At 42.2% G+C, this 12,916-nt stretch overlaps 1 protein-coding gene across 1 annotated transcript; it reads left to right on the top strand.

Moving 5' to 3' along the window:
* Positions 1 to 6,199: 6,199 nt before the first annotated feature.
* exd1 (exonuclease 3'-5' domain containing 1) lies at positions 6,200 to 12,274 on the top strand (the record flags this gene model as incomplete). Its single annotated transcript, XM_084143994.1, has 12 exons — positions 6,200 to 6,207; positions 6,346 to 6,479; positions 9,317 to 9,385; positions 9,515 to 9,545; positions 9,729 to 9,808; positions 9,943 to 10,010; positions 10,227 to 10,313; positions 10,433 to 10,537; positions 10,631 to 10,711; positions 10,847 to 10,990; positions 11,137 to 11,328; positions 11,582 to 12,274. The coding sequence occupies 12 exons, from the start codon at positions 6,200 to 6,202 to the stop codon at positions 12,272 to 12,274; spliced, it is 1,692 nt and encodes a 563-aa protein (XP_084000120.1).
* Between the last annotated feature and the right edge of the window lie 642 nt (positions 12,275 to 12,916).

The following is a 12,916-nucleotide window of genomic DNA, read 5'->3' as shown; positions in this document are numbered from 1 at the left end:
TATCAAGTTTGCCAGGAGTTTTCCCAAATGTGCCGAATTGGTAAATGTATACATGTCCATGTACATACTGTAACTATAGAGAACATACAAAAATGGTATGGTAATAAATGTTTTTAGTATACACACTCCCAGGAATGTCATACATGATGGATCATTAGCTTCCCTACAGAAAATACACTAACCTTCATACATCTAGATGGCCGGGCGGGCGGGGGTGGGTTTGGAGCCAGAGACAGCAGTTGGGTCAAACTGTAGAACCCAGTTCCTACATTTAAATATAAAATTGATTTTTCAAACAAAACTACACTACATTTTATCTCTGGGACCCTCAGGGTGACAAATCATAGCAATATTACTGAATGTAAGTACATTATTTACCTTCAGAGTTGAATGTATCAAACCAGTTGCCGTGATAAAAGTGTTTTGTTGTTGTTCACTATCCTCAAACAATAGCAATGTATTTTTTTTGCTGTAATAGCTACTGTAAATTGGACACTGCAGTTAGATTAACACACATTTAAGCTTTCTGCCCATATAAGACATGTCTATGTCCTGGAAAGCTGGCTGTTGTTTACAACGCCATTCTTGTCACATATCGCAAATTGAGCAGCAACTGTCCTGGTATAGGGACACAGATCCCGAGAGGTTAAAAAAAATACCTACTAGTCGCCAAAGTTCCGTATCACGTTTTTAATGTGTGATACATTATAAGGGAGTCTGCACTACTGTTGCAACACAGTAACTTCCATCTGTGGACAAGGCTTTATGAAACATAAAACCATTATGAAACTAACCCAAATTAACTCTATGCAAACCACAATGCCCCAGTGCACTTCTTTCAGCTGTCCACTGTCTAAAACATACAAAACCATTACTCTGAAAAAAGAATTAAATGGATCAATCATAATATACTATTGAAGACTCAATCCATTTAGGAAAATAGGAGGAGTACCTGACAATAATATCATTATATTTTATAAGGCTGTGAAAGCTTACTAGATAACTCTTAATTTGAGGAACTTGTCTGTCTGTCTGCCTGCAGCAATTTTGCATACACTGTACAGTGCAATCTCACTTCTAAATGTACAGTCTTCTATATGTGCATGCCATGTTGTGACACCAGACGTGGCGCCACAGGTTCAAATGTGGTATAGCAAAATTCGTATGTGTCAATGTTCTCTACCTATACACTGAGTGTACAAAACAGTAGGAACACCTGCTCTTTCCATTACATAGACTGACCAGGTGAATCCAGGTGAAAGTTATGATCACTTATTGATGTCACTTGTTAAATCTACTTCAATCAGTGTAGATGAAGGTGACGACACAGATTAAAGAAGGATTTTTAAGGCTTGAGATAATTGAGACGTGTTGTGTATGTGTGCCATTCAGAGGTTGAATGTACAAGACAAAATATATAAGTGCCTTTGAACGGGGAATGGTAGTAGGTGCCAGGTGCACCGGTTTGAGTGTATCAAGAACTCCAACGCTGCTGGATTTTTCACGCTCAACAGTTTCCCGTGTATATCAAGAATGATCCACCACCCAAAGGACATCCAGCCAACTTGACACAACTGTGGGAAGCATTGGAGTCAACATGGGCCAGCATCCCTGTGGAACGCTTTCGACACCTTGTAGAGTCCATGCCCTGTAGAATTGAGGCTGCCCTGTAGAATTGAGGCTATTCTGAGGGCAAAAGGGGGTGCAACTCAATATTAGGAAGGTGTTCCTAATGTTTTGTACACTCAGTGTATAGTACTCTAAATACCCCAATTAATGTTGTTAAGTTCAAAAGAATACAAGATAAAATTGCTGACACCATTCAAACCAATGAGGGTTCAGAACTTTAAAGCCAATTATCTTTTTGCATATAATCATATTGCTCCTTATAGTCCCAAGCTCTCGAAGTATTAAAAAGTTGTTTAATGTAATTTAGCAATGCAAGTCATTACTCTATTCTTTAGAATTGCATTGTATTAATTGTAGTCATTTCTGTTTCAAATGTCATTTTGAGATATTTCTTTACATCTCAAAATAGGACACCGCCCCTCTAAGACAATTGCATTCCAAAAGAGATACTGACTTGGCTACACAGCCTGGTCTCATAGACTAGACCTAACATAGTAAAAGTAAATCCGGGACATTCAAATTAGTATGATATGTTACGTTTGGTACGGTTACATAAGACAAGGTTACTTAAGGCAAAAAACTAAAGGAGGGTGGTTGGTCAGGGTGGATCAGCCTGGTCTCATAGATTAGCCAAGACGAATGCTAAAGTGTATTTTTTTGTATCTTTCTTTTTGCAGACCATCAACAGTAGTCAGAAATTGATAATATGTTCACTATTGAAGGTTTCTTTTGTAAATCACTTTCCCTAAAATAAATAAACTCAGCGAGTAGATTGATGGGCGCTTCTTTTTGCTCAGGACAGCTCCTGTGTACAGTCGTGGTCAAAGGTTTTGAGAATGACACAAGTATTGGTCTTCACAAAGTTTGCTGCTTCAGTGTTATGATATATTTTTGTCAGATGTTACTATGGTATACTGAAGTATAATTACAAGCATTCCATAAGTGTCAAAGGCTTTTATTGACAATTACATTAAGTTTATGCAAAGAGTCAATATAATTTTCAAGACCTCTGCAATCCGCCCTGGCATGCTGTCAATTAACTTCTGGGCCACATCCTGACTGATGGCAGTCCATTCTTGCATAATCAATGCTTGGAATTTGTCCGAATTTGTGGGGTTTTGATTGTCCACCGCCTCTTGAGGATCAACCACAAGTTCTCAATGGGATTAAGGTCTGGGGAGTTTCCTGGCCATGGACACAAAATGTCGATGTTTTGTTCCCCGAGCCACTTAGTTATCACTTTTGCCTTATGGCAAGGTGCTCCATCATGCTGGAAAAGGCATTGGTCATCACCAAACTGTTATTGGATGGTTGGGAGAAGTTGCTCTCTGAGGATGTGTTGGTACCATTCTTTATTCATGGCTGTGTTCTTACGCAAAATTGTGAGTGAGCCCACTCCCTTGGCTGAGAAGCAACCGCACACATGAACGGTCTCAGGATGCTTTACTGTTGGCATGACACAGGACTGATGGTAGCGCTCACCTTGTCTTCTCCGGACAAGATGTTTTCCGGATGCCCCAAACAATCGGAAAGGGGATTCATCAGAGAAAATGACTACTCCAGTCCTCAGCTGTCCAATCCCTGTACCTTTTGCAGAATATCAGTCTGTCCTTGATGTTTTTCCTGGAGAGAAGTGGCTTCTTTGCTGCCCTTCTTGACACCAGGCCATCCTCCAAAAGTCTTCGCCTCACTGTGCGTGCAGATGCACTCACACCTGCTTGCTGCCATTCCTGAGCAAGCTCTGCACTGGTGGTGCACCGATCCCGCAGCTGAATCAACTTTAGGAGACGGTCCTGGCGCTTGCTGGACTTTCTTGGGCGCCCTGACGCCTTCTTCACAACAATTGAACCTCTCTCCTTGAAGTTCTTGATGATCCGATAAATGGTTGGTTTAGGTGCAATCTTACTAGCAGCAATATCCTTGCCTGTGAAGCCCTTTTTGTGCAAAGCAAAGATGACAGCACGTGTTTCCTTGCAGGTAACCATGGTTAACAGAGGAAGAACAATGATTTCAAGCACCACCCTCCTTTTAAAGCTTCCAGTCTGTTATTCTAACTCAATCAGCATGACAGAGTGATCTCCAGCCTTGTCCTCGTCAACAATCTCACCTGTGTTAACGAGAGAATCACTGACATGATGGCAGCTGGTCCTTTTGTGGCAGGGCTGAAATGCAGTGGAAAAGTTTTATTGGGATTAAGTTCATTTTCATGGCAAAGAGGGACTTTGCAATTAATTGCAATTCATCTGATCACTCTTCATGACATTCTGGAGTATATGCAAATTGCCATCATCAAAACTGAGGCAGCAGTCTTTGTGAAAATTTGTATTTGTGTCATTCTCAAAACTTTTGACCACGACTGTACTGTGTGAATGTAGCGACTGTACTGTGTGAATGTAGACGTCAATTCAACTGGTTGAATCAACGTTGTTTCCACGTCATTTCAATGAAATTACATTGAACCAACATGGAATAGACATTGAATTGACGTCTAATAGACATTGAATTGACGTCTGTACCCAGTGGGTATCAACTTCTGTACTGCTGGAGTGCTGGAGATGTTGGGACTCTCAGGAGTGTAGGGGTGCTTGAATGAACTGCCAATCATATTGCTCAAATACAAATAGCACAACTTGTCTGTGTGTAGTCTTCAATGATGTAGTCTTCAACGGCATTCAATGATGCGCTGAGAAGGAACTGGCCTGGTCGGTGCTGCTCCTTTGAAAGTGGTGTGAAAAGTACTTCGAAAAGTACTGGTGAAAACGCCACACGTTTTCCGGCGGCTCTGAGTGACACTAGCTAGGTTTCCATTCCATTGGCGACAGATTTTCATGCAAATATTCTAGAATCCGCATAAATAAATAAAAAATCGTATTTTCCCACCAGTTGTATGTTTCCACCAAATTAACTTGTTGCGGATAAGAATCTGTGTGTTATGACAGTGCACACAAAATGTACTTTTTCGCTTAAGTTTTCATGTACCGAATAAAAGTCCAAAATGCAATGTGTTTCCATCGCATTTTCAACTCCACCGATAGTTTTGTCACAAAAACTGTTGCATTAAATAGCAAATGTCCCTACTCTGGTCTTGGCACCTGCACATATACAGTGCGGGTTGGCTGTGCTGGGTTGGCTAGTCTACATGATGAGATTGTTATGGATAATAGCGAGAATATTAGTATTTGTCAAACGGCAGTCAAGCGTCAATCATCATATCACCCGAATAAGACCCTCGATATTTATTGGAAAGCGAATCAAGCTCATCACCGTGCATTTTCACCACCCTGTGAAGTTCATCATAACTAAACTAGTTATGCGGGAAATGTCGGTGGAAAGGCCTTTATGCGCAAATATTGATATAATCACCATCATATCGAAGTACATTTGGAGTCACGCGATGATATGGTGTGTGGCCCTCCCACTACGCCTCAGGAAACCATGCAGTTTATTAGACTACAGATTCAATAAATTGTATGAATGGTTTCCTGAGGCGTAGTGGGAGCACCACGTACCATATCATCGCGTGAATCCACATTTACTTCGAGATGATGGTGATTATATCAATATTTGCGCATAAAGGCGTTTCCGCATAATTAATTTTACCTACACAAAGACCCCATCATGTCGAACGAATAAATTAGCTGCCGGCATTTATAAAATTACACCGAAACTTCCAGTTTCCATCACAGCAGTCGTGATTTTTTAAAAATACGATATGACTTTACTCGCAGGGAGGGAAACGTGGTTATTGACAACAATTAAGATTGAAGGGAGTATTTTTTCTCAAGCATCATGCAAGGTCGAGCTGACACAGTAGGTGGTGGCATGCACCTTAAACGTTTGTTCGTGGAACGCCATTATACCATAGAAGAAGAAGAAGGTCGCGCTGATGATGCCTGACCACAGTGATAGAGGGAGGACTCTAGGGCCCAAAAGCCTGTTTTAGCATGGGCAGCTCCATTGAGGTCTTTCACCATTTTTAAGTATGCTGGGACTTCCTATGGGTTAAGGAAGGATCACATAATTCCATCCAGGTCATCAGGAGGGATCAGCCAATGATTTATATTCATGAGAAAACATTCCATATCTGTAAGTGGCAGTAAATCACCAACCTTGGCTTTATACCTGTTCAAACAACACACTATAGGTGGCTGTATGCAACCTTTCAGTTTGTTTACCAACTCATAGAAGTAGTAGAAGAAGACAATTGACTACTTCAAAATGGAGATTGTGCTGCATATGTGTTCACGGTTTCCACTTGTTTTCCACAGCCACAAAGTCAAAATTGGCTATATCCTAATGTGATATTATGGCTATATAATGTAAACAAACATTTGCTTTTTGTTCTTAATTTAAGGTTAGGCATAAGGTTAGGTTTAAAATCAGATTAAGAAGATAAATTGTAAAAAATTGGCGGGGTTTATGACTTTCTGGCTGTGGTAACTAGAACGGCTATCGCAGACGCCGTATAGGACATATACAATGTTGCGTTCTTTAGCTAACTATCTCTACATGACTATATAGCCTGACCCCTCCAACCTCCCACGCTCCACCCCCTGGCGGTCAATCAATCATGTTCACGTAGTTGATTCCTCTCACCTGCTTTGGTCAAGGCACGTGTTGGTAAAAGTTTTTTTTATCAACAGAGGTTGATTCGCTGTCATTAGCTTTAACTTTGCTTGATACATTGCAACAACAAGCATAGCAAGTGTTGTTTAGCAAGATAACAATGGACGACTTTCAATTCATGGATAGCTTCAAGAGAAAGCGTATCAAATTGACCCTCAAGACTGCGACTTTCCTTGGCATTGTTCAGCGGATCAACGCCAACAAAACGGTGATTTTAGAGGACGGTAAGATAAAATGAATGCACTGACTTACATTATCTTGATTGAACTATTGTTCAGTTTCACATGCTCATATTTTTGCTCAAAATCTGCACGGTATCTGATCACAATCAGCTCAGCTAGTTTGCTATGGTAGCTAACGTTAGTTAGCCAGCAGAGGCAGGTTTTCAGGAAAGCTGTGCGCATGTGCCAGTTACTGACCTGGACCCGGTTTCCCAAAAGCATCTTCAATCAATCAAATGTATTTATAAAGCCATTTTTACAACAGCAGATGTCACAAAGTGCTTATACAGAACCCAGCCTAAAATCACAAAGATTTAGAAGCACGGTGACTAGGAAAAACTCCCTAAAAAGGCATGAACCTAGGAAGAAACCTAGAGGAACCAGGCTCTAAAGGGTGGCCTTTCTGAGTCAAAATGCAAGACAGATCCACTGCTAAGATTTTTTTTTTTTTACATGACTTAAAAAACTTAAGCCTATGCAACATTAAGCAATTAAAAACAGTTCTGTAGAAATTAGGTTTGTGCAGTAGGCTATAGGTCCAACACATTATCACTGCATATTGGCTATGCCTGAATTCTTTTCAGACCATTTTTAAATTATATTTCAAAATGTTAGGTATATGATCACACTGGTAATATATAATTTGTTGTATTACTTGTGAGGCATGGCTGAGTGAGCATAATATTATTTTTTTACTGGACTGACTGCCTGTATCTGATGGCCAGTCTGAGGGGAGGGATGGAGCAGCGGTGAGGCTGCCTCTCACCTGACTCATAGTCCCTCCTCTCTCTCTCCCTCCGCTGAGAAAAGGGGACAGTCTTCCAGCTGATGGCGAAACTTAAGTCGCACTGCATTATTTCTGCCTCATACACCAATTCATGTTACTCCTATGACCAGAAAAAGTGAAATATTCCTTGATGTAAAATACACAAGCCACAACTAATAACAATGCAAGCTTATCGAAACACTTTGCTATACTTATTCATTGCAACTGCAGTGCTGGTTATAGCATGAGTGGAAGTAGGGAGAATGTGCATTTTATGGCTTATAAAACTGTTTAACAAAGTGTTGACAGTGTTGAATAACAACATGAACTTATTAAAACAGCAGCTCTTTGCTGTATTTGTTGAGTCTCTCTCTAGTCATGGTTTTAAAAGTGTTGAAATCTCACATGATCAACTTTGCTGTGCGTTCAAGGATTCTTTTTACAGTCTATTGCTCGAGGAAGGTGTGCAGACACGGTGATCTGAGCTATCTGATTGGCCAGCGGTAGGCCTATATGTGCACTTGATTTGCTCTCTGGGCCTGCCTGGTAGGCAGAGTTTTACCTTCAGATACATAGGTCCCGTGTAGCTCAATTGGTATAGCATGGCACTTGCAACGCCAGGGTTGTGGGTTCGTTTCCCACGGGGGGGCCAGTATGAGAAAAAAAAAATTATGCACTCACTAACTGTAAGTCGCTCTGGATAAGAGCGTCTGCTAAATGACTTAAATGTAATAAAATGGGAACACTTTGCCTACCCGGCGCTAGGGCTGCTGAATCAAGTGCACCTACCACCAACAGTGCGTAAACGTTTGGTGATCGACTAGGAATGTCTTGGAGACCAGTTGGTGACCGCTGTTATAGAGAATGCACCAGGTCAGCACCTCAGGAGTAAATGTCAGTGGGCTTTTCATAGCCGAGCATTCAGAGGTCGAGACAGCAGGTGCGGTAGAGGAAGAGAGAGGGTCGAAACATTAGGTCCGGGACAAGGTAGCACGTCTGGTGAACAGGTCAGGGTTCCATAGCCGCAGGCAGAACAGCAGAAACTGGATCAGCAGCACGATCAGGTGGAACGGGGACAGCCAGGAGTTATCAGGCCAGGTAGTCCTGAGGCATGGTCCTAGGGCTCAGATTCTCCGGGAGAGAGGGATGGAAAATTAGAGGGAGCATACTTAAGATCACACAGAACACCAAGGCTAAATGAATTGTTAGAACCTTCATAGCATCATTAAATCTCTGAGTTGTTTCCCAAAACCATTGTTGTTAATGTTGCACTTGAAAACGCTCGTAATCTAATGCCTGCCTCAGACCACTTGTAGAACAGCTAAGAGAGTTGTCAGATGCTTTATACACATCTCCGCTAAACATAGAATCACATTGGTTAGCCGTCTCTCTGTGACTGCCAATAACTTCAGAACAAAGTTTACTACAAAGTTTCTAATGTCTTTGCAATTGACACAAACAAGAGACGTATAAAAAATATTATTCAAATGAAAACCGAGATGACTGTATTCAAATATAAACAGTAGGCTATAGGCTTATTTCAATCAAGCTAATTTTCAATCAAGTTTTATTTTGCTACTTGTCTGTAATTTGTCTCAATATAGTTAATGATGTGTAGCCTGATATGTGTGCAATGATGTGCCAAATCAGTGATTTAGAGCATTTTTATTGCATTAGCATAAGGTGCTGCAATATTTGCAGCCATAGGTGGTCAAATCTCTATAGGAGCTGATCCATCATCAGTATTGTGAAATAATTGTAATTTTAAGGAAAGATTTGAATGGAGAAAGCTGATCCGAGAGCAGCAATCCCTTTCTTTTGATCCTCTCAGTATCGACTCATGCTCCAACAATGCACTTAGTGACCATTCTCTCTGTGGTGTTTTGGGAAACGCATGTTACATCTTTGGCCGTTGTAGGAATGATGCATTGTAAACCCTCGTAATCCTAAATTCCATCGCTATCGGGAAACCGTCCCTGTGCTGCCAGTGTGTATTTATTCCATATAGCTAGCTAGTATTTGACTGTTGCATTAAAGTTAGTAATCTGCAATGTATGAGTTTAATCTTTTTCAGTTGTGGATGTCAAGAATGGAAGGAAATTCCCTGGAGTGAAACTATTCTTTGGACATGAAATTCTGAATGGTAGGCGGCCTGAATCATGGAAACATGCACTTTATTTCTGTCATTATCACTAGCTAGCTTTACAAGTTGAATATAATAATATCTGGTCATCTGCTATGTATAACTATTAGCTACCCTTCTATCTTTCAGTGGAATTTCCAAATGTAACAAAGACTGACCGGTATGTCCGATATTGACATAATTACAATTAGTGAATGGGTGAAAGATCATCTAACCATGGAATCATTCTTTGTATGCATCCATCATATTTTGCAATAGTTGACTTTGCTCACGGATGAATTAATGTCTCATTAGTATTGCATGCAATAATACAAAAAAACTGACACACTGCTCTTTGGCTCAGAGAGAACTCCAGTGACCACAGACCTGAAGGTCACCTGACTGTGGCAGAGTTCCAGCCTTACAGGAAGAGTCTCATACTGAGTGAGTTGACCTCAGTTTAAATACTATATTGTACAATTTTAGTTAATAGAAGCCATAGATTTGCATCATTAGCTTTTCATTAGGTAGCTTAAATGATCTATGTAGCTCTACAAATAGATGTCTCCCAACCTCAGATGAAGATGATGAGAGCCATGTCAACTTTGTGGTCATTGATGAGTTCCATGAGAAGTTTGGTCCTGCTGTAAGTACCTAACCCTCACAATCACTGTTTCATATCACTTTGCCCCTGTGTGTAAGCTTCACATTACATAGCCTATTGGCATACAGATGTGGATAACATTTCTGAGGAAAATGAATCTGTAGTGTGAGCCTAAGGAGGTGTGTGCCCTGTGTTGTGTCCTGTGGGCGTATGGAATGAACTCTAGTACCTTGCTTGGTCATGACCTCTCCACAATAGGTGATGCTCATCCGGAAGCAGCAGGTGATTGGGATAGGAGCTGACGGGGTCGGGACGTTTCAGCACGAGAGACTCTGTTGGCTACAGGTGAGAAAAGAGACAGATCCTACCTAGGCTTTTAGATATGCATTTTCTATTTAACATAATCTATTACTTTTCATCATTGGAAATTTGAACTACTGAACTATGTCCAATCTTCTTTGTAGATTGCCACTAAGAACACGGTGTACCTCTTTGACATCCTGTTGCTTGGAGCCCGGGCCTTCAAGAACGGCCTGTCCATGATCCTGGAAAATAGCCACATATTAAAGGTGAGTAATTTAGACAGGAGAGTTTGACATATTATCCCATTTCACTTCTACCTCATGCAATTTCACCTCTGTCTGTATATGTATGTTGTTCAGGTCACTCATGACTGCCGGAGCCTCGCTGGATCTCTGATGGCTCAGTTTGGAGTAAATCTCACCAACATCTTTGACACACAGGTTCCGTACTGTAGAGTGTGCAGACTAAACTTTGTTGTCGTTCTATGAATGAATTCTTACTGACCTGTAGGCTTCATACCAAGTGTTGTCCTGCCTGCCTTATCACTGCAACGTATTCATGTTATTTCTCCATAGGTGGCAGATATCCTGTGCTTCTACACAGAGACCGGTGGCTTCCTGCCAGACAGGGTCAGTACCCTACAGGAGGTGGTGAGCCTACATCTGAAGATGTCCTCGTCACAACTCTCCTCTCTCAACATCAAGTCTCTGCTCACCAAGGTACAGAACCCTAAAGGAGGGAACATAGCACAACAGTATGAATGTGATGTTTGTGTGTGTCTGTGTCTCAGTGGGACAGAGCGCTGTTGGAAGACTAGTACTGTCTGTACTAAACCTGTATCTGTGTATCTTTACTATACCTGTAGGAGGACAAAGCGGTGTGGTACGTGCGTCCCTGCCCTTTGTCCCTGCTGAAGGTCATGGCCCTGTCGGTGATCCACCTGCAGCCTCTGAGACTGGTGCTGCTGGATGCCCTCATGGCTGACTACACAGGCCTGGTGGACTCCTACCTCAGCGGTAGCCGGGAGGAACCTGTCCACATGCAGAACGTCGGCTCGGTGAGCCACTGAGCTTCACAAACATGACCCAACACACAACCACCCAGATAAACAAAGTACTTACATCCTCAAATGTCCAGAGTCACTTACTCATTACTGTACATTTGACAAATGGCAATGTTGAGAGAATATTTAGTGACATAAAACTGAATAGATCTCCATGGCAGTAATTATCTGAGATATAAATGTCCCAGTGTGTTGTGTTGAGATGATATAGAAGCTCATGGGCAGCTGTGTGTGTGTCTGTCTACAGAGCAGTGTTCTGGAGCTGCCCAGGGAGCTGCGGGCGTTGGAGCACATGCGTCAGGTGCGCCAGAAGTGGGCCATCGACCGTTACCCTATCACTGAGCAGGGCCTGCTGGAGCGCTCCAACCCCAGACCCCTTCCCCCTTCACAGAATGGCCAGAACACAGCCACCCAAAGACAACCAGACCCCCCTGTCCCCACAGCAGTGGAGCCTGTAGTCCTAGCACCAGTACCAGGGCAGGGCCCAGCAGAGACACCCCGTACCAGCAATACCCTGTGGGCCTCTGACCTCCATGCTATGACCAGTGCCCTGACCCAAGAGGCTGGAGTCCTCAGGCCAGTGGCTCCATCAGGAGCACCAGGACTCTTGGAGATAGTGATGGACACAATGGCAGGCAGAGGGAGGTCCCTGTTGAAAGACCCAACGCCACCCGCCCTCCCTGTGTTCCCCTCCCTGGGAAGAGGCCTGGCTCTCCCGATACCAGCAGCCCAGGTCCCCAAGGAGAGCCCCGGAGCCCTGAAGACCCAGGCCCCAGTGGGGAGGGTAGAGGTGCCTGTCCCCCCAGGCCCAAGACCCAGCCCAGTACAGCCATTTGAAAACATCCCTGGTGCAGGGAGAGGCCTCTTCATCCAGAAACCCCAAGGTCTCACCTCTCCTCTCAGTCTCTCATTCAGTTCATTTAGAAAGAGCCACCTGTGATTGTGAAGGGTTGGTTCAAAATTACTTTTGTACATTTTTATTCTACAAAGACCACTAGATGGCGGTAAATTGTCAATTTTGTTTGCAATATAAATTGCACCAATGTTTGGGGGGGGGGTCTTTTTCGTTAAATGCTTTTCTATTTCAAATTAAAATAGTACAGTATCAAATTATAATTGGATGAGAGATATTTTGAAAATTGTGTGTCATGGTATCTGGTTAACCTGTTGTACATTTGTTAATTTAAGCTTCTATTTTTAAGTTTACTTAAATTGCTGTTCAGCACTTGTTCCTTTACAAAGTTAAATTAACACCAGTTCAATACTCTGCTTATTGTGATTCTGTCTTTTTCTCTTTCTGGCCTGATTTGCGTGAGTAATGGTACATTCTGAATCTGTGTTAAGTGCAGTCATTTCACTTGGTAATGAGGTCCTCGGCAAACAGGGAATATTCTGCCAGGCTACAGCCTGATATTGTCCAACTCATTCCTTTGATAACAATACAGAACATAGTGTATGAATCCATACCAGCCCACACCTGGACGATGATCTATGCAGCACCAGCAGAATTATAATTCAGCCAAATGAAGCACATGAAGTCCAAATATTCTGGACATGAAAAACATTTTATGATTAATTAATT

The sequence above is a fragment of the Coregonus lavaretus genome (assembly GCF_964263955.1).
Source record: "Coregonus lavaretus genome assembly, chromosome: 27".
NCBI lineage: Eukaryota > Metazoa > Chordata > Actinopteri > Salmoniformes > Salmonidae > Coregonus > Coregonus lavaretus.
This window is presented reverse-complemented; position numbering and strand designations above follow the sequence as displayed.